The sequence below is a fragment of the Passer montanus genome, unplaced genomic scaffold, assembly GCF_014805655.1.
Source record: "Passer montanus isolate IOZ18808 unplaced genomic scaffold, ASM1480565v1 scaffold13, whole genome shotgun sequence".
Lineage (NCBI taxonomy): Eukaryota > Metazoa > Chordata > Aves > Passeriformes > Passeridae > Passer > Passer montanus.
In genome coordinates, this window is record NW_024359832.1 from 2,679,924 (window position 1) to 2,705,664 (window position 25,741).

Sequence of the window (25,741 nt, forward strand, 5' to 3'; positions counted from 1 at the left end):
TCCTGTTGTTTTTGATCACAGAGTCCCAGCTGGAGAGATTTGCTATTATTCCCCACTAAGTTGATGGCACGGGTGAGGTTTATCTCATTTTATGTTGCTCTATTGGTCTCTTTTGTCTCATTTCTGGTTCTTTAGAATTTATATATTGTATAATATTTAGGCTTCTACTGCCTTTAGCAATACCTCATAGCTTTGTCAGCAGCACTCCTAGTTTTTGTGCAAAAGTCATCAATAACCATAGTAAGACAAATCCTTAAGGAACATCACTAAGACTCTGTGTAACCCAGGCCACTGTCTGTTCCTTCCTACTCTTTTATGAAGTCCCATCTCTTCACTCCAAACTAATTCTCCAGGTGGCATTGTATCAAATGTTTAACTGAAATTGGATAATCATCTACCAGACTTCTGTCAGCTGAACATTCAGTTATCTCACCCAGAATATTGGTACAACTAGGTTATCACCTGCATTTGTCAGCTTTTGTCCCACTTCCTCATCCTTTCTCACACTTAGTTTTTCTTTTCAAAATCTGATTAAACTTTGTGCCTGTTTGAAAAGCAAATGACTCAACTGTTGATTCCTGTATAATTTTTCCTCTTCCCTTACATTTGTGTGCTATATTCGGTGTTCTGCAGTTACTCAGTTATTCAGCCTTCAATTGAACCAAGTGGATATATGGAGAGAAACAATTTGCAAACAGCTCTGTGGGGGTTGCATGTTTACAGCATCTATGACTCATATCAAATTTGCTCAACTTACAACTGCAAATATGTTTTTCTAGCTGCTATCTCTGCAAAAACGTGCACAGATTTTTAAGCCAACCTTTGTCCATTTTAGCGCCATGCATTGGAGTTTTGTATCCTACTGCTTTTCTACTTCATTCTGCCATCACTTGTTTCTCTTTGTCTACAAGAGTTGGTTGAGGTAGTCTTTGTGAAGGCCAGACCCTGAATTTTGTGATCAACACTCTGGAGAAGCTATGAAAAAGACCATGTAAAAAAGCTCAACTAAATTAAGCAAGCATTATGCATATTAAAGACTCCTCATGAATGGATCACATTCCATTTATCATCCACAGGATAAGGTATATTCTAGCTAATGTCTCTGTCCTTTTTCCTTTCTGTGGTGTTGGTGGAGGCAGAAAGTAGGACAGTTTATTTATATCTGCAGAGTAAGCGTTTCTGACTTTGAATGTGCTGGGGGCTGATGGTAGCACCTATTAATAGCTGTGTTTTAGAGGAACAACACATGCCTCTTTATATTTGTCACAGTTCTTTTGGTTTACAGATTGATACTTTATCTTTTTTCTTATCTCAGATTTGTACTGCTTTAGCTTATTCCATGTCAATTATTTGGCCCTTTAGTTGAAAGTGGGAATTATTTCACAGAGTTTGATGTTAGCAGGTGAAACTTTAGAAAGTCCGCCTAGTCGGTGCAAACAGATTAGAGGAGATTTCCAGGAGATTTTGTGGGGTGGGATAGTGAGGATGGAGCAGGTTTCTGTTTTTAAGATGGCTCATTGTTAGAGATTAATCCCACTTTAGATATTTTTTAATGGCAAATAATCAACATAAAAGAAGTGCTAATGCTGTTCTACAAGAGCAATGAATGGCCTAATTGAATTTCTGGGAGTGCAGAGAGTTACAGTGAGCTGTGACAGAACAATCCAAGCCTGGGACATTGCAGTAGAAGCTTAAACATGTTATTGCACCTAATACAGAGCAATCTTTGCTTGCTGTGTGCCCTGCTTGGTGACATCGCAGGGTGTGTCCCTTCAGCTCAGGAACTGGATGCAGAACTGCTCTGCCCAGAAAATGCAGCATTCCAGCCTTGCAATGGGCAAACCTGGTAGGTTTGGATGAAGTATCATCCTTGTGAGTCAGTGTTTTTCCTGAGAGCTGAAAATGGTGTGTTGCTGCATTGCAGCAGAGACTGAGCTCAACCCAGGAGCTTGAGCATGGTGCTGTCTTCTGCCATCTCTCTTTAGCATGAAGATCACTGTGTAATGATTTCCAGGCTCTACTCTCAGGTTTTGTTCAGTTGTTTGGGCAGTTCTGGCCCAGTGAAGAGACAAAATACCTGTGCAAGAAAATAGTGTATTTTTCAGATGCCATATAAAATAGCTTAACTTCTAATTCTTTGGTGTAAAAATAAAAATCTGTTTAAAAAAAAGAAATAGAGGTATGTCACAAATATGAGGAAAATAAGACATTATTACATCACAGATAATGGTGGCTGTCATAGTTTTACATCTGAGGTTGATAAAAACTTAACGAAAATTATCTAGAACATCACCGTGACGTTGGCCAAGACTGTGAGGTTGCACAAGATCTGCAGTAAGCAGCCCTGCTTATCTGACCAAAAAACACATAGTGATAAAGTGTATGGGGAAGCTTTTTCATGTAATATTTTTCATTACTTGAAACTGTAAACACTTTCTTACTCGGGGGTGATTCAATTCCGAGGTGACATTGGCTGCTGCCAAGCCCCATGGCTGGCTGCACATCACTGTCAGGAGGGGGAAATGATGCACATGGAGGCTGCTCTGGTGGCATCACTGAGTGAGCTGCTCCACTGTGCATGTCCCCTGTATCTCCCTCTCTGTATGTGTGTGGGGTCTCCTTATAGAAGGAGGAAGAAGAAGGAGTAACTGAAGGATGTCCATCAAGCAGCAATGGCACAGGGAAAGGTTTTGATTGCAGCCTTCTGTGGTTCAAAAGCATGCTTCCATGTAAACTCATTGGATCAGAAAAAGTATTTTCCATATCTGAAATTAACTTTGGTTATGGCAAAGGAGCAGGAGCCTGAGGAGTCTCCTTTCCTCCACAGGCTCCATTACATATCCATGGAAGTGGATCTGTGTCTACTGATCATTTGAGTACCTATTGGCTTAGATATATTATATATTAATATTTCTATTGTAACTACACAATTTTCATTGTGTGAGTACCCTGCACCTGCCCAGTCCCAGGACAGCAAACAGCATTCAGCTGCCACAAACCAGCCTCATGATTAAACTTCTGCTGTCAGCCCATCAGACTTGACTGGTTGTTTGCACTTAGTAATGGCTTTGTTTCCTGAACAACATCAACAACCAAAAAAACCAATTAATTCTGAAATGGCAAGTCTTCTTTCATTTTTAGGCAGGCTCAATTCAAAGCAAAAAATCCCAGTGCTTCTGCTACATACTTGGAACATAAATCAAGTTATCCTTATTCTTTTGGCAACAATAAATAAGCAGGTGTTGAAACTTGACCACAAGATGACTAGTGTTTTTCATTATTTCTTTTTCCTGAAAACATTAACAATTTATACTAAATGGAAATGACTACAGATCTCAGGCATTTTCTGTCAGTTACTTGTTTCTTCATACCTCTATTAAAAGCTGTGTTTTCACTAACACACACACACAACATTTTCAATTGGTTTTAAAGACAAAAAATGCTGTTTCTTGTGTGCTTAAGAAACATTTTAGATGAACTCCACAAGCCATTCAATTGTTTGTTAATTAAAATAGCACAACTAATTCTGAATATAAACCAGAAAGTAACTCAACAAGGCATTTAACCACTACCATAACTCCATCCTGTCACACCTTCTAAGTTGAATGTGTGTTTACATTTTCTGCTAAATTGAGACCTCTGCCAGCATCTTTTTTTAATCTATTGCACATATTATGAATTATTGTCTGTTTTATGAATATGAGTTCATTCCACTTAATGGTCGAGGATACTCCTACATGCACTTGAGATTTGTACTGTTGATAATTTTCTTCATTGACTGATACTGCCATCTGCACTACCGTGTGGTTTCTAATTAACAGACAAGAAGAATAAAATGAGCATTGATTGTATAATTTTGTGTTATTCATAGTTGGGGATCTGCTGTCTTAGGGCAGCTTCAACCCTCATGTACTCAGAGGAAGGGGTGGCTTGACACATGGTTGTGCTGTTCATTCTTTGGGAAAAAATAACACTGCATTGGTCCATCTTCCCCTTCTCTTCAGATCCTTTCCACAGTCTCACTTCTTTCATTTTGTTTTTCATCCAAAATATACTTCATGCTGCCTGTCTTGTCTCTTGTATAAAGTAGTTTCAAGTTAAAAATTAACAGAAAGTGGGATAATTCATGCAGTTCTTTCTTCTTAACTTGCATTTTTTATTGGTTTATTCTGGTTCTTCCCAGGCTTTTTACTTGCTTGCCTCTTCTTGTTCATTCACAGACTGTGAAATGTTTGGACTGAGCTGTGTATTTATGATCTCTGCAAAGGTCAGTGCAGTTTCAATGGGTTATGAGCATAGATGAACATAGGAGGACTTTTAAATAGTATATACTTAAATAAAACTAAAAAAGTTGGTGAAGGTACTTTTTGTAGGCTGTTTTATCCTCAATCAGATATGACATATTCCCAAAATGAGAAGACTTATCTTTTGAGACAGTATTACAGCAACGATTTCAAATGAAATAGTTTTACAGCAGGTGATGAAAAATGCAAACAACCGTTTAAATCAAAGCTAGAGAGAGAAATGGGCAAAAACCTCCCCTGGTTTTGTTCTGACTCCAAATGCAATATGGGTTTTTCTTAAATATTTCCATGAGATTCATGAGGAGCAAATGCCTCTGCAAAATATGGTTTTTCTAATCTCATCAGAGACATAATGCTTATTCCAAATAACATAATCACCTATACTGTAAGCTAAGTTATCATTTACCTTATTTACCTTTTCACCTAAATGCAAAGCATTTTAGTATCAAACTCGGTAGGTAACAGATAATACACATGGCTTTTATCCTAAAATTAAATTGTTCATGATTCATAGCTTCAAAAATTGACTCATGCATCCCAAGCCCACATGTACAAGGTTGTGCTTTGCAGAGAGATGAATATCTGTACCAACAGTGGCAGTTTTTCTCTGTGTATTCTTTAGAGAAACATCTGAAACACAGTAATTTCATATTAGGTCATTTATTCAGTAGATCAAGTACAGTACCAGAGACGGGGTTTGTCTCCAGAGAGTCTGTTTCATGCACAGCATGCAATGCAGTAGAGCTGCAGACTAGATGCTGTGCATGGATTAGACCACACGAGCTGCTTGCCGTGATCTCTCTTGGTTGTGATGGAAGGGATTGAGAGGTAACTTCAGCGTAGCTTCTCGTCTGTCTGCAGAATGTGCCCTGGGTTCACCCCTGGCACATGTGACCAGCTGAAGAAGGACTCATGCATGGCTTCTTTGCAGCTCTCCTACAGCCTCAGCTCCCCAGCTGAGGCACCCCCCAGCAAGGCTGGGACACCAGGGAGAATGTAACCCATTCTTTGTGTGCACGGTACCTGACAGTGGCAGGACAAACAGCTGCAGTGAGGGACAAGTGTTGTTGCAGTGTGAATGCAGAAATTTTCAGTGTTCCAGTTCTTCGTCCTTTTGTCCTTGGTTGTGTGTGACTTGCAGTGTGGCAGGTTGCCATTAAAGTAGAATTTCTGATTTCACTGTGGAGAATTGTGGCTGTTGCTTTCAGTATTACGGGCTAAAAAGGTTTGGGTTGTTGGGGTTTTTTAATGTTATCCAGTTAAACCCTTTACCATAAATATTTCTGGCTTTTCTCTGGAAGTTGTTACACTAGTTGTTACACAATTATCCTCACTTGGAGGATGAAAAAGCAGTTGTTCTGCCCTTACCCTGTTTTATCCCCATATTCCACCTCACTGTCTAAAGTGTTAATGTCCGTTTTCAGGAGAAGCAGCATCAGGAACAAAAAAAAGTATAGTATGGTCCTTGCCCAGTACAGCCCCTGGTCTCTAGGTCTCCAGCAGAGCATCACAAGCCACATTTCTCTGCTTTTCAGCATTGTAAATGGTTTCACACACCCTACATTTGGGCTACATTTGCAGAGGCACAGCATGTTCTTGCGCTACTGATGAAAGGACAAGAAAAGGTCTTGTGCAATCTGCCAGGTAGAAAATTGTTCCCTCTAATGACCTGGCAGGTTCTTGATAGTGTAGAAAAGAGGAAGCCTTCCTTCTTCCCCCTAATAACTGTAGCCCCTGGGAGATGTGCCACTTGACTTTCTCTTCTCATCAGCTGGTGCTCAGCAGGCTGCAGTAGGTCATAAATTCCTCAGCAAACCTGCTCTGAACTGAGCCTGGAGTTAGGTTTTTATTTAGGCAGTAGCAGTATCTTATGTAGCTGTCTAAGTCTAAACTGCAATTATTCTAGTATTTTTTGTTTGTTTGTTTGTTTCCTGTCAGTAAATATTGCCCATTGAATGCAACCTAGGTGCCCATTGTCTTTGTCAGTTTTCAGATGGCTTTTCATCTGTGCTATAGTATGCTGGGTGAAGAGGCCGTTTGGAAAAGATAATTATACATAGCATTAGAATGTGATTATTTTTGCCTTGCTGTTAAAAATATTGTTTTGTTTCAATAGCTAATAAATAGATTAGAGTAATTAGTTTTAATTGTGGTCTTACGTTTTTATGTATTTGCATTATTGCATGAAGCTGCCTACACTAGTTTATGGACACTGCGAGTCCTGTAAGTTTGGCTCAGAAGTTAAACTGGGAAAGAAAATGTCTCTTGGACACTTCTCCATTATCATAATTCTTAGATCCATGAGTTAAAACCGTTTCCTGTGTTTTTTATAAATTCTAAGTATGGCCATTGTTTTCAGAAGGAAGCATTTACCAATTATGTCCAATCTGCAAGCCAGATTTGGCAATTTGAGGAATACACAAACAAATTGGACTGTGAGCACAAAAAACATTGATTGTATTCATTTTAATTGTCCAAGAAAAAAAGCACTGAAAAAATAAAAATATTGAAATACTTATTTTACTTGGTTATTGTTTTAAAAGTAGGATTCATTTAAATCAGCATAAAGAAGAAAAGGTTTTTGTAAAAAATAAGGACCTTTACAGATCTTGTCTTATGGATGTTCCCCTCTGAATACAAATGGGTGAAACATCTAGACTCCCATGCTTGTGTGGACTTCTGGTCAAGACAGCTGTGCAGAACCAGTACTGGTAGTACTGAGTGCCTCACCTGCTGCTACCTGGACACAAACCTATCCCTTGTCCTTTGTCCTTCACATACATGGTACCTCTTGGAGTATCTTGTGGACAAGGTGGGAGGCAGCAGATCTGAGTGTGAAATTTTACATAATCCCTGGAATTATTGGCTAATGCCCCACCTGAATGGAAGGGACGTCCTTGATGGGAGTATAAATCAGTCTTTGCCACAGTGCAGCAGTGCAGTCACTACTCTGAAGACAAAAAGAGGGTATCTGAGCATAATTTGCAAAAGACTGAGCAAGGATTTTTTGATCATGTGGGTCCTAGGGTGGTGTGCTCATAAAGCTCTATACTGTTTAGTAAAACCTGGAGTTTTACTGAGTTCTTGCAAGAACATTTTTGAGAGGCCTTACTGGACTTACAGAGCATTTACCACAGCTTTATTAGCATCTGTGTTTTTTAATTAAGATATGGGCGGCTTGAGGGAGCAACGGAATGGTTCCCGAAGGAATTTTTTGCATTAATTTCCTTCAGAAAGCACATCTGAGCCTAACTTAAATTCCTTCTGCAATTAATTAATTAATGTAATTTATTGTAGTAAGTTCTGTAGTTTTTCCCTGTAATTGTTCACTGAATTGACAGGTTTAATTTCATGTAACATGAGAACCAGCAGTACCAAGCTTGCAGTGCTTCATAAAAGTTGATATTACTTGTTGTGCTGTTGGATTTTGGCAAGAAGAAGGCAGTAAAATATTCCCGTAGAATCAAAATATCCAAATGACATATATTAAGGCCAAAATTAAAAAAAAAAATTACTCTTGTAAGGTAGTTCTTAAATCCATATTTAATCATGCAGGTAAGTGGCCAGATTTTCACATGTGCAGCTTTAGAGCTTGAGATCCAGCAAAGTTCTTATTCATATGGTCTGTGTGTCCCTTTTACGCCAAAGAAAACTTTCCAGAAGAGGGTTCAAAGTCTTGATGCCAAAATCAACCTTTCAAGCACAGTGCTCCTCAGGGAACTCCAGAGCTTTCAGGATGTGTCCCTATATAATAAAGATCAGATAATGTGCTGCAATGCCCTTGGAGACATTGGTGTGCAATCCCTGGATGCTCAGAACTGCTGAAGTGTGGATGCACATTGAAAAGCTGAAGCAGAGATATAGGATTCTAAATTTAGTTAACTCTTAAAAAAAACATTCTAGGCCTTTCTTTCAAATGGGAGATGTTTGTTGTGATGAGAATAAAGCTATAAATTGCATCTTTGTTGGTCACAAAGCTGGCTTCCGTGGTTTCCTTGGAAGTGGATCAGACACACTCCCCTCCTGTCATAGACACCAGTCCCTACCATCACTTGCACTGCATGGTGCTGGTGACTGCCCCAAAACACATTGTTGTTTTCACTCTCTGTGTGCAAATCAGATCATAAATTAAATTTATAGAAACACAGAGCTTTGAATTTTAATATTGTGTGCATTTCCCCCCCCCACCCCTTTTCTAATGTTTTTCCCATATGCTGCTATTCTGTTCTTTCCTCCTACTCTCTATCTTTTCTGCCTGCTTGCATTGGCAGTCCAGATTCTGGGCTGCATCAGGAGGAGTGTGGCCAGCAGGTTGAAGGAGGTGATTCTCCCCTTCTGCTCTGCTCTTGTAGGAGCCCTCCTGGAGTGCTGCATCCAGCTCTGGGATCCCCAACATAAGAAGGACATGGAGCTGTTGAAACAAGTGCATAGGAGGTCCACAAAGTTGATGAGGGGACTGGGGCATCTCCCCTGTCTGTGGAAACAGGCTAAGAAAGCTGGAGCTGTTCATCCTGGAGAAGAGAAGGGTGTTTGGAGACCTCATAGTAACTTTCTAGAACCTGAAAAGGCCTACAAGGAAGCCAGAGAAAAACTCTTCATCAGGAACTGTAGTGATAGGACAAAAAGTAGCAGGTACAAACTGAAGGAGGGGAAATTTAAGTTAGATATTAGGAATAAGTTTTTTACTGTGAGTGTGGTTGGACACGGGAACAGGTTGGCCATGGAGGTTGTGGATGCCCCACCCCACAGTGTTCAAGAACAGGTTGGATAAGGTCTTGTGCAGCCTGGTCGACTGAAAGGTGTCCTTGCCCATGGTAGGGCAGTTGGAACTAGATGGTCTTTAACGTCCATTTCAACCCCTTAATATTCTATGATTCTGTGATTCAGTGCTGTGTGGACTGGTAGAAGGGTCAAGTCCAGGACTGGGAAATCCCAAATTCCCCAACTGGCAGTGATGCTAAAATCTTGGACACCTTGGAAGAGTTTGGGTCTCTTCACTTCTGGTGCAAAAATAACTTGCCCTTCGTGGGGTTGGCATGGGTTTGCAGCTGTATGGTCCAGCCTCCCGAAGCCACAAAGGGCTGAGGCATGACTGGGGCAAGGAGCCATCCCACAAGACAGAGGTAAGAGGGAGGGTGAGAAAAGGTATTGAATTGGGATGATATCTTACAAATCTGCTATGATTGCCAGTAGGAGATGGAAAAAGAGCATCCCAAAGCTGTGGATAGGGAGAGATTGTCTGTGTAAGTCTGTGCCTGCCCTTCCCCAGCTGATGAGCTCCTTCCCCTGCCTGCCAGCAGCACCAACATGCTGCTTTACCAGGGCTTCAGCAAAATGCTCATGCAATTTTTTATGATGTGAGCTGCCAGCAGCACAGACCTGGCTGTCCATCCAAACCACACATGCTCTGGCTGGGGATGCAGAGGACAGAGCAAGCACAGAGCAGGACCTTCTCCAAGCCCCAGGGATGGATGTGCTGCAGGAAAACTGTCACAGGCAACACTGTGTCTGTCCCTTCTGGACACTCTCTTCTCTCAATGGGTGTAGAACACACCTTTCTTCTGAATTCCCCCAAACTAGAAGGGAATCAATTACAATTTTTCACTTTCTGCTGGTGTAACTGTGGGGAAATGGCAGATTTCTTGTGTTCTGGCCTGTCCTTCCTTGTCCCACAGTGTCACACTCACTTAGCAGCTTCGCTTTTAAGATGCATCAGACAGCATCAAACAATTCAGTACAAATCAGATGGAAGAATAAAGGTTCAAATGTGTGGCAGAAGCCATAGGGAAGAAAAGTGACAGGAGACATACAAATTACATCCTAGTTTGGGGTTTTACACTTTTTTTTTACACTGCAAAAACCAGCAATGATCTGTGTCACTGTACACATTTCTAACTTCTTTTGCATTAAAAAAAAATCTTAATGCACAAATATACCAAAACTATTATAAAATATATGGCTCTGGATATGCATATGTAGGTCCTTAAATTTATCTGCTAGAGAAAGAAGGGCCCACATTGCTATGCTATCACCTAAAGTATAAAAATAGAAGATTTTAATTCATTTAATATCATAGTGCTGTATTTTGAGTTCTGATATTCAAGGAACCCTTTATCTCTCTTGTTCTTCTGTCTTTTGCTGACAAGCATATTAACTCTGCATATGTAGAAAAATTAATGAAATCCTGCATAATGAAATCCTGATGCTGGATTCTCTCTCCCTCAAAGTGCAAGTTTGCTGGTTTAGCCCATGATTCAATGTGTGCCTCTGAAATGGCTTGGTTATTCTGCTGGCTCTGTTCCAGGGTTTGCAGGGTTTACACTGCTTTATTTCTGTAAAAGGGTTATAGAGACAGCCTAAGGTGGAGAGAGCTGACGTTAATACCAATAAAACAGAGTGGAGTGATAAACTTTCAACTTTCCTAAAATTTCAACTTTGCAGGAATCATAGGCCTAGTGATGTCTCTGAATTATCAAAGTCCTTCAAAAAATGTTGATAATTATCATACTGCTTTAGAGAAAGAATGTGTTTGTTTATAATGCCTTTATGTGTACCAGAAGAGACTAAGCACAGTGAAAGGTTTCCTGAAACTCAGGTCTGAAATTCTCATTCATTATCTTTTGGAGGTAGAGGGAGGATAATCAATCACATGCTGCTCTATAATTATAGATCTCTATTGTGGGTTCACAGTGCCCATGTCCTTTTCTTAAAGCATTTTCCTTCCAGTTTCAGAAATCAGTAGAAAAGCTGGTCCTGTTTGGTTCCTGGGTCACTCAGTGCTATAGAAAACAGCATCTCCATTCATTCTCCTTTTTTCAAATTTCTTGTGAAAATGGGTGAATTGTGGTAATAATTGTTATGCAGATGTGTTGCTTGAGAGGAGATGTAGTTTGTCTCATGAAAAAGTTCATAAGTCTTATCCTAGTAGGCACTGAATGCAGCTCCCAACAGATTCATTTTCCTCACTTACTGCAGAACCAGGTTGTGTACTTTAAAATCTTGAGTCCTCTGCAGGTTAGTGGTGATTTTCTTTTTCTCCACAGCTGGTCTTCTTCAAGTCCAACAGGAAATCTCAAAATTTTATTTAAATGCCTTTTCCCATGTATAATAGAACTTGTGATTCAAAAGAATTCATTCAGCATGCTCTCCAAATGGCATTTAACTTCCTAAGAAAATACAGTAACAGGAAGTTTTGTTTTAATTAGTACGTGAGCTGTGCAGCAGCTAATGTATTCCACCTCTTCACTGTTGTAAAAGGGGCAGATTTCTTAGTAGCTTGAAGCGAGCAGAGAAGAAGGACTGTGTTCTGCTCTCCATATGCTGCAGAGCCCCATTTGCAGGGAAGGTGTGAATGGGAGGTGATTTGTAGCTGCCTGCCACTTGTAAAGAACAAGCTTCTGTTGTTCTCCAGGCTGGAGAGAAACCTGGCTCCCCTCTATAACCCAAGAGCAGTGCAACAGGTAGACATTAGCCTTCAGAGATTTTGATTTCAACAATCAGGGATTGTTATGAAAACTTATTTTTTCATTTACATTAAAAAAAAAAAGAGGTACTAGATGCCAGGCTAGAAATATATATCCCTGGTTTCCTCAGACATGATATTTCTTGATGCAAAGTCCCAAGCAAGTCACATTTTAGAGAAACTTTGAAAGTACACCTCTGTTCCCTCTGTCAGGCCAGCCATGAACATCCAGACTGGATCTTCACCTCCCACCTCCTTGGGGTCCCAAACTGGGTCCAGCTCAGCACTCTGATGTGGAGACTGGAAATGGACATTTGCCCTCCGTGCTCCAGTGCTCCTCGAGATACTCTTCTGGTTTTGCTGGAGGGCACAGCTGAACACAGCCCAGTGCACCAGTGCTCCACACCTCTCCTCAGCAAATGATATTCAACTAAATGAAAGCTCAGTGTCTGATCACCATCTTGTAGGAATATTTTCAGAGCTCTATAAGTGTATGTGTGTGTATGTGTTTACGTTGTATATAGTTTTTACTGTGTGGAACGCAAAGGTATGAAAGTAATTCAGATTCACTGTCAAATATTCCCTGTACATTTTGAACTTACCACCTACGTATTGATTTTTTTAAGTACATAAGGATTCTGTCCTTTGTCAATTGCAGAGAAAGCTTGTTCAGGGATCTCCTACCCAAAAATCCAGGTGCCTTCTTGACAGTCTGGATGCCTGTTTTCAGTGCCATCCTACAAGGGTGCAGCACAGTACAAGCTGGACCTGCAGGGAGACCTTGTCCTCTCAGCAGGACTCTCCATAGACATAAAGGTTTGCTGGTACGGGTTTGGTTTCTGAGCTGGAGGATGGACACAGAAGCCACTACAGCAGCATCCTTGGAGAAGACAATAGCAATAAGCAGGAATGAGTGTGTTGGTGCGAGCATGTGGCAAGGAGGGTTATTTTGTGATGGATTTCTGCCACAGGGATGAAGAGTCAAGTTAGAAGAGAGGCAGGAAGAGATGTCAAGAGGAGTAGAACTGTGTTGACAGGGTAATAAAAATATCAGGTGACCCACTTACCTCTCACTTGGCTAATTCTCATCAGCAGTGGAGCCGAGAAAGCATTTCTTTCAATGCTTCTGTGCAATATGGGATGTAGGGTGAGGGGGATGGAGCCAAGACTAAGACATTCTTTTTTCCAAGACCCTGTCTGGCCACCCAGAGGGACATTTTAGGTGGTCCTGTAATTGGAATTTAGCCTTAGTGGAAGATAAGCATAATACCTTAGCAGAAGTGCATTGGAAAAATACATTAAAGGTAATAACTCTGCCACTTTGAGGGACAGGAACTTTTTTTTGTGATAATGCAGCTCTTTCCAATGGCTGGCTGACCTTTCTGCTGTATTTAGCACAGACTCTTCCATTTTTCTTGTCACAAAGGTAGGAAATGTATTTGGAGTGAGCAGGCTGCTGGCCAGGGAGGAACAGTTCCCTTCTTCATGGCTGTTTACCCATGCAGACCAGCAAACCCGTTGGCTCCTTCCCATATAACAGGGGGCTCTTCTTTGGGGCCTACTAGCATGGAACCTTCTGTTTGCTATGAAGAGCAAAACGTACTCTGTGCTGCCGAAAATGCTGTGTGATTGAGGTTACAAAGAGAGGCACTCTTCACTTTGCCTGCTGTCCAGAATTCTTGCCTTCTTGCTTATCTGCAAAGACTTGTGCCATGCTGAGGACATGCTGACTAACAAGCCCCTCTGGGTTTCTAGAATATAAGATGATGAAAATAATTTAAAATTTCCTCCCAGTTACCCTTTTCCTACTGTTTATTATCAAAACACATGAACATTTTTCACTCATCAGCTGTGTGTTTCTTTATTTCTTTAGGCTGTGACTCATCACTGAACCTGACGTCTCAGAAAGCCACAGATGCAGTGGACGGCATCTTCCAGTCCCTCAGGGATATTGCCAGAGTCAGAATGCACATGAAACAGTTCCATTCCATACATAATCCAGGCAGCAACACCCACCAGGCAAGTGTAGCTTTCTTTTCCCTGTGTTTGTTATTTCTCTAGCCTGCTGTCAAAATTACAGCACTAATTTTGTGGATGTGCTAATCCTATACACATTCTGCCCATGAAGAAGATACTTAAGCATAGGTTTTATAATTGACCCAGTCATCAAAAACTTCTTCAAGTCCTTTGTTCAGACTTGGGCATATCAATATCAGCTCTGAGGAAGAAATTTGGGCTTTGCTCTGCAGCACTGTGGAATGACATGAATGCCTGTGAAAGGCAGGGCTAGGGTCAAGATGGCTCTCGACTTAGACTGCTCAAGGCAGAGTGAAGCAGGATGTCTGCATCCATACTGCAGCTATATTCTTGTTGTATTTCCTCTCCTGTTCCTGTAAGCATGAGGGACAAACCTGTTTGTAAATAGGTCACAAAAGCAGCTTCTGTTTCTGAAATAGCAACACATGATCTGCAATACTGCTTTAGGTCATCAGGACTAATAGTGGTTTTCCTTCCCTCTGTCTCTCCTGAAGATCTTTCCCAGTTAAAAATAGAGTTCTACAGCAGAAAGCAGTGATTTAGACAGAGATCATAAAACACGATTCTAGCCTTGAGCCATAAAAAAATCCTTACAAACTCCTCACGGTGCTGTAGACCAGCAAAGGGATGTAGTTCAAATTAAGCATTGCTTTGTAAGAACATGAGCGTTGCAAAATATCACTGAAAATCTAAGGTGAAGAAAACCTGTTCCTGAAGTCTTCCAGCAGTTTGGACCAGTCTAGTGTCCAAAATGGGGAAAATTGTTAAACATTTAATACAGTTCAGTGCAGGGGCAGTGAGATGATAAGAAAAGCTTCCTGGAAATGTAATTAGCATCAGTATGTCCTTTGGATGTAATCCACTTTGCTTAGGAATAAATGTTCCACTATGCTGGAACATACCAAGGGATATATTAACACCTTGCAGCCCCTTAATCTATCCATGCAAGGGACCTAGTTGCTTGAGTAGGACAAACCTTCTGCTGAGGGAAGTCCAGGAGATTTATAATAGTAGAAATAAGCAGGCAGTATGTGATTGTCCATGATACTTAGAACTGTCTGGAAACAGACCTCTCTTTTGACTGGCAGGTGTTGTGTGCAATCAGTTCAGCTCCTCAGAAGAAGTCCTGTGACCACACTCATTGCGAAACCTGCTTAGTGCTATGGGAGCGGGTTTAGCCTCTACATACTTTTTCACTTTGTCTGTTAAAAGCTGGGAAGCCTCCATTTCTTCTTAAAGACTCATTAAAAGGTTTCTATGGATAAATACCCGGGAATTGGATAGCCTCTTAGAAGGACTTTTTGTAGCATTGTAGTTTGTATGTCTTACATAAATTGAGAAACGTTTTCATCAGGTTATCAGACCAGTTCATGTAGTGACCATGCAAGAACAGAATTTTGTCTGTTCTTGAAACTATTTTCATCTTAATCTAGGTATATTTCTGCCTTCCTCCTTCCCATCCTCCATTCCTTCTTCCATACCTCACTCTTCTGTCCTCATTCTCTCTCTTTGTCTCTCTGTTTCTCTCTCTTCTCCCCTTTATAATCTTGTATGGGGTGTGTCCCATAACTATTGAGGTTTTTAACAGCTATTTTAAACAAATTTGTGCATGCCAAAATTTAAAGTTGATCAAAGTTTCATTATATGAGATAGAACCAATACAGGTTTTGGATGTTGTATGAAAAGAAACCCCTACAAATATAGTAGATTAATTTCAAGTCATAAAAGATTTTAAAAATATTTGAAACCACTATACTTAAAAAAGGTAGGGGATCATACTATCTGTATTTTAGTATCTGTGTAGTCTGACTGGGTTGTTTTGAAGGGCACTGAGTTTTGGTGCTGAAAATTCAGACATGCAAAATCATAGCTAATTTTTTATGTCTTTGAGTAGATAGTTTTGTCTGAATGATATTTTTCATTTCAGTCAGATGATGTTTTTCCTTTAATTTTGTGGAGTAAGCCTCTCTGTTAAACTGTGATTTGATCTCTGCTCCAAAAATATTTCATTCCTAATGTTTTTCTGTTCCTCATCTATGAAGATATTAAACAGATTTTTATAAATAGGACTTCATGCCTGCATGTGTATTTTCAAACAGTTGTTTATTGCGTGACTAGATTTGACAGAAATCTTGACATGTTCTAAAAGATCCTGCAGCTCATGTCTGCTGTAATTTGCTTTGTTGGCTCAACTAAAAATTATGCACATGTTGTGAGAAGAACTAGATGAGTTGTATAAATCTTTGTTGACAGTATTGTATTAAAAAACTGTAAGCTTTGTTTCTCACTCTAAAGTGTTGGATGAAAAACATGTCTTTAATGACTCCAGAAAATTTTTGTTTCAAGCCAAGTGGTTTGTGTTTTATTTTCCATCCATTTTTACTATTTACTTGCAATATGTCTCTTGTAGATATCATCTTTGCAAAATTAATGATGTTGCACTTGATTCCCCTAAGTGATCTAAGGGATGATATATACCTGGGGCAGTCCCAAAACCAAATAAGTGTGCTAATTTTAAAGCTGCTTATTTTCTAAGATGGTTGCACTTTCTGAAATGATCGTGGTTCTGTTGCAGTTTGGGCAAAGTTAAAAGTAGTGAAACAAAGTTCCATCTGTAAACCAAGTAAGTTTGAATTTACATTAAAGATCTTTCCACTGGTTCCTAAAAGTTTTATCTTAAAAATTTTTTCAGCATGTCAGAGTTGTTTAAACTTTGGTATTGGAATGCGGACATTATTAGGCTACTAGTTCAATTTCAGACAGGGTTTGTGGATCCTTAAGAGGATATAAGGTTGATCCTTTGGGAGTAGACCTTTCAGTATGATGACCATTTGTACCTTTACATTTTTCACTTCTCCTAGCCCCTAACTTCTCTGAAGCTCTGACATTCATGGTAATGGTGGGGTTGTTTGGCCTGTTTTTCAAAAGTCTTCCACAGGTGAAAGGATTACGTGGAGTGCCATGGCCACAGAATCTAAAGGACTAACAGGGACTCCTTAGCTGTGCTCTCCCATGAGGGACAAACAGGCACGTTGGCCTCTTCCCTTCCCTGCTGGTATCCAGACTTCAGTGGAGACATGACACTTGGAATAAGGCAGCAGTGGTCAATTTTTAAAAAAAAGTCCCTGTTCAGGTGTTTGTAAAATCATTAGAAAGGCAATGAGATCTGAGTGGACAATGGGCAACAGTCTCATCCGTATGGTTTTCCATTTCTGTATTACCTCCAGAGAGATTCTAGAGAAAGTAAAATCCCCCCTTTCTTTCTTGTCTCTCTTTACTGATGTAATACACATGGGGCAGAGTAAATGTGTGGCTCTCTTCCAATATATTCAGTCTGATGTTGTGCTGGTGCACACCAGCTGGAGTCAAGGTCACAATCTCTCTGAATGCTTTCATTTCTGGGATAATTATTTCTGTTACCTTTAATAGAAATAAAATATTTGGACTCGTGGTTGCACTGAGTCAAAACAGGTTTGCTCACAATGCATTGTTCTCTTTGTGCAGGCTTCTTACAAACCTCTGCTGAAACAGGTGGTGGAAGAGGTCTGTAACCCCGATCGGCCCGATCCTGTTGATATTGAGCATATTTCATCAGGCCTCACTGATCTCCTTAAAACTGGATTCAGCATGTTCATGAAGGTAAACCAGCCTTCCCAAGTTCATCTGTAAGATTTTCCTGAGGTCAGAGCATCATGCAGCAGTAGCTGATTTTATTATACTGTTCAGCAGAACTTAAGGGGAGATTAGGAGAGTTAAATCCTTCAAGGGGGGCTGGGAATAGCTTGAGGCATCACATTGCAGGTACAATGCAGACAGGTAGCACTTGCTGAACAAAACAAGAGGAATGGAGCAGACTGAAATCCAAATAAGGGTCATGGTAGACAACAAAATAAGAATGATATGTCTGGGAAGAGGCAATGTAGCTTTGCTAGAGGGAAGTCCTAACTCACATAGCTTTTAGAGCTCTTCAGAGACACCCAACAAACAAATGGATAAGTGAGTGTCAGTTCCTGTTACCTAGCTGGCATTCCAAAAGGCATTCCACATGGCATCTCATCAAAGGACTTTAAGGACACTCAGCAGCCTTGAGATAGAAGTAAGTATGAACAATCTGGTCTCACAGGGGATGAAGGAGGAGCTCCAAATTCAATACCTTTTCAATAATTTCTATAATTCAACTTGTACCATAGGGGGAGGAAGGAAGCCTGTGAGTTGGAAATTTCTTTGTGAATCCTCTTAGCATATTTTAAGACAGTCATTCTACAACAATTTACTCTGCCTTACAAATTATCCCATGCTAAGTGTCCGCTAAATATTTACAGAGTTGAAGTGTGGAGTAGCCCACATGTTGTAGTTCAGCCTTGTTTTACTGCATGTCCTGAATTCTCCATTGGAAACAACCCTAAACTCACACCAAACCACATCAATACTATGGTTATGAGTACAGTACATTTCAGTGTTGTGCCCGGTGTTTTTCTTTCAGTTTTACCACCACCACCCCTTCGCATGGAAGAGACATCAGCAAACTGTGTGAGAGAGTGGACACAAGTTGCAGCAAGGGAAATTCCTGTTGAATAAAGGAATAAAATTCTAACAGGAAGAGTGATTAAGTCCAGAGAATTCTCCCTTTCTGAGACATTCAGATGTTGGTCAAACAAAGCCCTGAGCAACCTGATATAATTTTGAAGTTGGCCCTGCTTTGGGCAGGGAGGTGAACTAGATGAGCTACAAAGACTCCTTCCAATTTGATTCTGTGGTTCTATAGTAATAGAAAAGAAAAAAAATTGTCATTTGTGAAAATTCCTGATAGACCTGCATTTAAAGTCAGGTGACAAAAATAATTTTGACTGTTGTGTTGGTACTATTCTAGACCCATTATCAGAATAACAAAGTAATTTTTCTGTTATTTCAAAGAAATCTAGTATTGAGCACATAATCAGTAAGCCTAAAATCCAGTGCTTGTTTTCAGGAATCTGTTTCTACAGTTGAAATGGATTTCCAAAATACATTCAGTTAGGTTCCTAAATTGAAACTCTCAGTTCTTCAAAGCTAATGATAAAGCCCTAAGATAACAGAGGATATGTATAGAAAAAGTGACCCAATATATCTCCATTCTTATGTCAGAACTGAAAAATTTATGCCAACACTCCAAAAATAATAGAGTTAAAAACACATTCCATTATCAAACAAAGTAACCATGCTGTTACATCCAAGTAATTTTTTCATTATTGGTTTCATTTACCAGTAATTTTCACAATTCTATTGATTTCATTGTATTTGTTTCTTACATAATTTTTAACACGAATATAGGTTACTCTTAAAAAGGAAAAAAAAAAAAAGAATATAAGGACTTCAGAAGGCCTAAATGGTTAGATGGAGACATTGACACCTTTAACTAGTTTGAGAACTAATCTGTCCTTTCAGAAGGTGTGTGTGTCTGTGTCTGTGTGTGAGAGTGTGTGAAAGAGGGAGACATAAGCAGTTATGGCCATATGTACCTGTAAGTGCATCTTTCCTGGGAAGACAAATATCCTACTATAAGGAATATTTAAGAGGTGAGCAAGTGAACTTTGTGTAGGACAAACATTTCATAGACATCATCACATACTTCACAAATATGTGTTCATGCTTGCTCCCTTAGTTTGTAGCCTGGCTTGCTGGCATGTGCTCAGTTGTTGCATGGATGAGTGTCTGACCAGCCTGTATTTCTGACACAATCACACCATCAACACAGTAATTATATTGTGAGCTTCCTTATTTTTGTTTCTTTCTCAATGCCTGAATATAAATGCCAACTGACATAAAAATACTTTGGTGATTGCCTCAGGTGTGTTAGTTCAGGACAGACTTTTAAAGATACCTCTCATCCAGAAGTTGTTTGTGTGGCAGATATGTTTGTTTTGAAGCTAAGGGATGGTGAAGGGAAAAAGTCCCCTTGCCTCAAGGACTCCTCTTTTGACTACTGCTCTGGATGACATGTGTTTTCACACATGATCGTCTGAGCTTGCTATCATTGATACCAAGTGCCCTACACTGCAGCCTGGTTTCTGGTGATTGACATGTCTTCCTATTTCCAGTTATTGAGCTAAATTAATTGGTTTCTGTTTGGTCACAAATACCAGAATGACCAGTGCTGTTGTTTTTGCTAGGTGAGTTACAGAACAATAATTGGTTTTGATTACTTTCCTCAGAAAAAAACTGTGTTTTGTGAGCTGCCATGAGCCATGAAAAAAACCCTGTCCTCTAATGCCTTCCTCTTTCAGAGTTGTAGAGTTTATTGACCCTGTTTCAGTTTTAGAGTTTTATTGGCCACTGCTACCCTGTTTTACCACCTCCTCCTCCTCCTCTCTCTCTTCCCCACACAGACACATGCACCAGCAAAGAGCCCTCTGACCACCAGCATCCTGAGCATACCCTGTATGGTGAGCTCAGAGCTGGGGAGAAGGCCCTGACATCCTGCTGGGACACTCTGATGGCTCAGGGCACCATTCCCCCTTCCTTTGGGCTCTTTCATGTCAGCATAATGGTTTTGAGGGGTTTTTGGTTAATCTTTTTAATTGCCTGAGACATCTCTCCAATTTTTTTTTAACATATGGCATTTTGAATTGAAATCTAAATTCACTCGGGGATTTTGGCAAAATTCAGATTTCATAGTAAATTCAGAGGCAGTGGGAATGTCCCAAATCAACTGAACTGTAGAAGGATCCTATAGAAGACACACATTGCTTTTGTTGCAATCCATTTCAGTTCTTCTCTGTCACTGGAATGAGTTGTATTCAGCTACATGCAGCCAGTTCCTTCAAAAGAGAGAGTCTTGGGTGGTTGTATTATCAAACAAGAAAAAAAAAATTGGCAGAAACTTGCATTCTTAACACAGCCAAATATTTTGTACCCAAAGTACTGTCCTCCTTCAAAACACTTACACATAGCATAACAAAATTACAAATTCCAAGACCCGTTTCATTTCTGGTTTAATTTAATTTAGAGTTTGCATGCCTAATAGTATTTTTAATACGCATTTCTGGAATTTGTGGTTTGAACTTTAGTCTTCTGAAAAATACTAAGTTTTATATAGGCTCCATGTGTTTGGATCTAGGTTTATTTTGACTGAAGGAAATGATTTGTCAGGACATTTTCTCTTCAGCATTACCCTGAAAGCTCATGTTTTCCAATTCTTATACTGGGTGTCCTTTCAGTGTGCCCAGTGTTCTGCATGCATGTTTATTATGAGTTTGTTTTTACTAGGAGAGATTTTAAGAATCATAGGATCCCAGAATCACAGAATATTCTGAGTTGGAAGGAACCCACAAGGATTATCGAGTACAGCTCCTGGCCCTGCACAACACCATTCCCAAGTATCACACCATGTGCCAGGCAGGCATGGTGGTGTGACCACTTCCCTGGCAAGCCTCATCCAGTGCCCTGGAATTGTGGTGTATGTGCTATCAGCAAAGTCAGAGAGTAAGAGAATAAATACCCCGTGTGCAAATAGTCAGCTCACTAACACATCTGTGTAAGGCTTTTGTACTAGTCTCAAAGGCTCAGGAATGCAAGAGCTCCTTGCTGGGGAGCAGCATTGAACAGGGAACCAGCCCCATGTAATCAAAGCCAGCCTAGCCTAGAGAGAGAACATGGCACCTCTCTGTGCTGGGTTCAGAAGGAAGAGTCCCTGCTGAAGGTTACCAGGCAGAAAGCCTGACAGACCTGCAGGATGAAGAAGTGCCAAAAGACTAAATATAGGAAAGCCACAATAAGGAAAAGAAGAAGAGCTGTACCCCCAGGATCTGGAGCCACAAGGATCAAAGCAAGCTGCTGTGGTGGGGAAAGCAAAGGAGCCCTGCTCTGCCCAAACATAGGTTGACACCAATTTCATTCTGTCAAGTGAATGCTGTTAAAAGCCTACGCTCACACAAGGAGAGGAGGCAGAGAGTCTAAAAAGGAATTAAAGTATTTTGTTACTTTTCAGAACTGAACATTTGGAGTGTTTCATGCTTCAGGGTGATGTGACAAGAGCAATTGCATGGGCTCTGTTGACATCCCTCCCAAAGAATGGATCCAGGTAGTGTCAGCAGAGTGTGTTTTCTCAAGAAGGAAACAGTTTGCTAGGAAACACGAAAGTTATCAAACTTCTAGAAGTGGCTAAGAGGAAACTGATGTAAAGCATCACCCTCACATTTAAAATTAAAATACGTGTTTAAAATTAATTAAAGCATCACCTTCACATTTAAAGTTAATTATGAGGTCTTAACTGAAGTGGGATATTTGTGCCATTTTAAAGATAATTGAGGAAAAATGAAACAAGTATTTTCTTGGATCTAAAGGTTCTCTATATTAGTTTCAAGGTAGTCATAGAAGCACTGAAAACTCTGAATTGAAACAAGCTGTAAACTGATTTTATGCTATCATGCACCTTATTTATTTTTATTGGATGAATTGTAAAAGATTATTCACTGCACCAGTGAAAACACATTGCATAAAATTCTTTTCCATGTTGACCCTAGGCAGGGATTCTAGCATGTTTGGGCTGGACTCCTCAATTCTACTGGATAGCAATTTACCCTTCATTCCCTAAAGTCTCCTGTGTATGTGTATCCAATGTAAACATCCACACAAGTACTCTCCTCCCTCTCTGGGAAAGGGAGGAAACTAATGAAGAAGGAATGGAGGGAGAAACCCTGAGACTTCAGGAGAAATCCACCGGTTTCAAGGGAATCCATGGAGATTCTATTTCCCTGGAAACAGTTAATTAGTTCTAACTGGGCATCATCCCCATTGATTTCCCTCTCAGCTGCTACAGCATTCCATGAATAGTTATTTCTGAGCTTCCTCTTTGGTCTTCCTCTAGCCACTTAGGGAGCTGATCACTGGTAATCCATAGGTTTGAACCTGGATGAAGCAAGTACAAATAATGCTTTTCTTCATTTTACAGGTGAATCGCCCTCATCCTGGTGATCATCCTCTTCTGATCATCTTTATGGTTGGAGGAGTGTCAGTCTCCGAGGTCAAAATGGTGAAGGATTTGGTAGCAACACGCAAACCTGGTACCCAGGTACAAACAGCTCTAAGCTTACAGTTCCTGTGCAAACAAAAACTAAGAAAATTCATCAAATAGTGCTCCTTGTAGCACTGGTACCAAAACTATGGAAAGCCACAGCCATATGGGCAGGAATGATGCTAGGATTTTGCTGTGAAACATTTGTAGGCAGCAAGTATTCAGCCACCTAGGGTCTGTTTTTTCACATTATAGTTAGCAACAAAAGTTCAAACTCAGGTTGGAGATCTCAGAACAGACTGGCATTAATTTAAAGTAGCTTCCATCATGTCTCAAGAGATTAGTTTCTTTGTATTCTTTATAAACAGAAACATTTGCTGTCCAAAAAGTTACAGGGTCCCTGGCTGTCCATCTACAGGACACAGTGCAGGGATGCTCAGGAGCCTGGGTACCACCTAGTGACTTACCAGTGGTAATCCTGCAGGCACACCAATTAGCAATGGTGAAGAGCAAAATAAATTAACCTGGATGCAGCTGTACTCCTCCTGTGTCTGGCCAGCTGTCTCTGATAGATAGCTGACCACTAGACCTAAAGTAGCCTGAAGCAGGTTTTGTGGAGAAAGCCCCAAGTCTCTGCATCCCCTGAATGTGCTGTTGGACTCCTGGAAGGAGGATGGTTCCCACAATGAGGCTTCGGTAATGTTCATGTGGCTGATCTTTGCCTCATCCCCTCTCTGGCAGCAGAACTTGACTACAGTGACTGTCATCTGAATGGAGGAGGGAGAGGAGGAGGATGGGTGAGCTCTGGTGTACCTGAGATGTTAAAAATCATTAATTGTGGAGGACCAAACAGGTATCTGTTGAGCACTGCAGATACATAGGGTAATACAAAAACTCTAAAAGTGCTGTGTAACCAGCTGCATCATAGACATAACTCTGGTTTCCAGGGTGGCTTGTAAACATCTTGTTTTCAAGTCCTGTGGAAGGTGGTTTTAATTATTGAGAAATCATTAGCAAAATGGAGCCAACCACAGGCAAAGCAGCCCCTCAGTTTGACATGTGTTTCCATGTTTCTGTTGTCTTTGCAAGGCAGTCTCAAGCAGTATTTTGTAAGATGGAGTACCATTTTAGCAGGTTTGTTTTTAATCTGATAACACATTTCTTCCCCATTAGTCTACTGCTAATCTCCTCAAAATAGCAAATTATATTTTCCTTCTTGAAGGAGAATTGAGTTGTGACACACTGATGGACAGGTTAATCCACACACAAAATGTATTGAGACACCCTGAAAGATAAACAGAGGGTTAACATCTGAGTTGGCTGAGAACTATGCAGGGAGATTTTCAACTAGCTTTCTAGAGGGACTTAAGGCTTGACAGTGGTGACATGGGATCTGGTGTTGCTTTGCTTTGGCTTAACCCTGGCAGCAGGTCACCCTCTGAGGCAGATTCCTAAAGCATTTTAAGCTTTTACTGCATCTTGCCCTTTGTCCAAATGTGCTGTGTTAGAGGTGAAACAACTTTGGGGGAGAGGTGGGAGGAGGAAGAGAAAAAAGAAACTAAGCACTTGTGCAAATCTCTCACCAAAAAAAAAGTTTGTAAGTTTGTTGGCTTTACCTGGATTTCTGCACTATAGATGTGAATATGCACCACCTGTTTAGGATTATTCTCTTTTCAAAAAGCCAGGCATTTATCTAAGTCAAGCCAGGATTTAACAGAGCCTTTTTGTGCTGTTCGGGCAGTCAGGTTCAGGCTTCAGGGAAACGCTGGCCTTCCAAGTCCATTCCAGTCAAACAAAGCACTAACATTTATACTGATTCCTGGCTCTTTGAAAATGTGTAAGTGCAAAAATTGAGGAAAGTAATTGAAGAAAAACTGACAGGGTGCACTGATTACTTTAGCAACTGTTGAAGCAAATGAAGTTTAAATGTGGAATAAGAGACACATGTTTCCATCCACAGAACTGCTCTGCATCTGAATCTGAATGACAATTTTATTTCTCCTGGAGAAGCACAAAGAAATACAGTGCTTCCTATGCACCATTTGGTTTTGGATGGTAGAAAATAGCTCCCCATAACTAGTAAGAAGTATCCTATTTTTGAAGGAAGAAATTACTTCTCTTTTTCTGCTTTAATCAGGAGAGCAATACAGGGGAAAGAGCATGAGAGAATGTTTCTCCCTCCCTTCTCCCAACATTACAACCATCTATGTGGTTGTGGCTGAGGCCAACAGACTTATAAACTTTCAGATGCACCTTTAGATAGTTTGCTGCATCCTTCCCTGCCTTCAGCTGTGCTGGGGGAAAACTTCCCATTGGAGTTCAGTGGGTGAGGATGGGAGCTCCTGGCTCTTCCACCTTGGCTGCCACTAGGAGGGGATAGCCCTTCAGGTGAAGTGTGAAAGACAGGCATGGAGTACAGAACAAGGAGAAGGGCTGCAAAGGACTGTCCTGAACAGAGCTGCCTGGAGAAGAGATGGACATTACTTATCTGGGCAATTCTTCTCTTCTCTGTAAAAATGAAAGAACAAACATTCTCATTTATCCCCCTCAACAAGCCCTTGGAGATACTGGAGGGAAAGGAGAGAAGTCCTGCTGTATTCAAGCATCTTTTCTGAGACATTAAAGTTGCAGATCTCATTTTTCGCTCTGGGCTCGCTATTTGTTGCACAAATCCCCTGAGGATCCAGTGAGTGGTAAGGCTCCAAGAAGAAACTGCTTTTATCTGTCAGTGGCTATTGTTGATTTGTTTGGCTTGTACACTAAAAAAACTTTAGTAGCATGTCCCTCCATGGTTTTCAGAGTTAAGCTGCATGATAACAAGATGAGCACATACTGTACTATAGTCTGATTCTCATGTAACATAAGTAAGACAGTGTCAGCCTTTGGCATCTGCAAGTTACAGAGACTTTTTCAGGCTTATGAAGGAAGAGATAATCAGTGTCAGTT

General features: G+C 40.5%; 1 protein-coding gene across 1 annotated transcript in view; it reads left to right on the plus strand.

The window, feature by feature from the left end:
- The window catches only part of SCFD2 (sec1 family domain containing 2), a 187,758-nt gene that overhangs the window by 159,317 nt on the left and 2,700 nt on the right, over positions 1 to 25,741 (plus strand). The window contains exons 7-9 of the mRNA XM_039698763.1: positions 13,640 to 13,785; positions 17,308 to 17,442; positions 22,733 to 22,852. Coding sequence (XP_039554697.1) covers positions 13,640 to 13,785; positions 17,308 to 17,442; positions 22,733 to 22,852 — 401 coding nt within the window. The remainder of the gene's footprint in view (positions 1 to 13,639; positions 13,786 to 17,307; positions 17,443 to 22,732; positions 22,853 to 25,741) is intronic.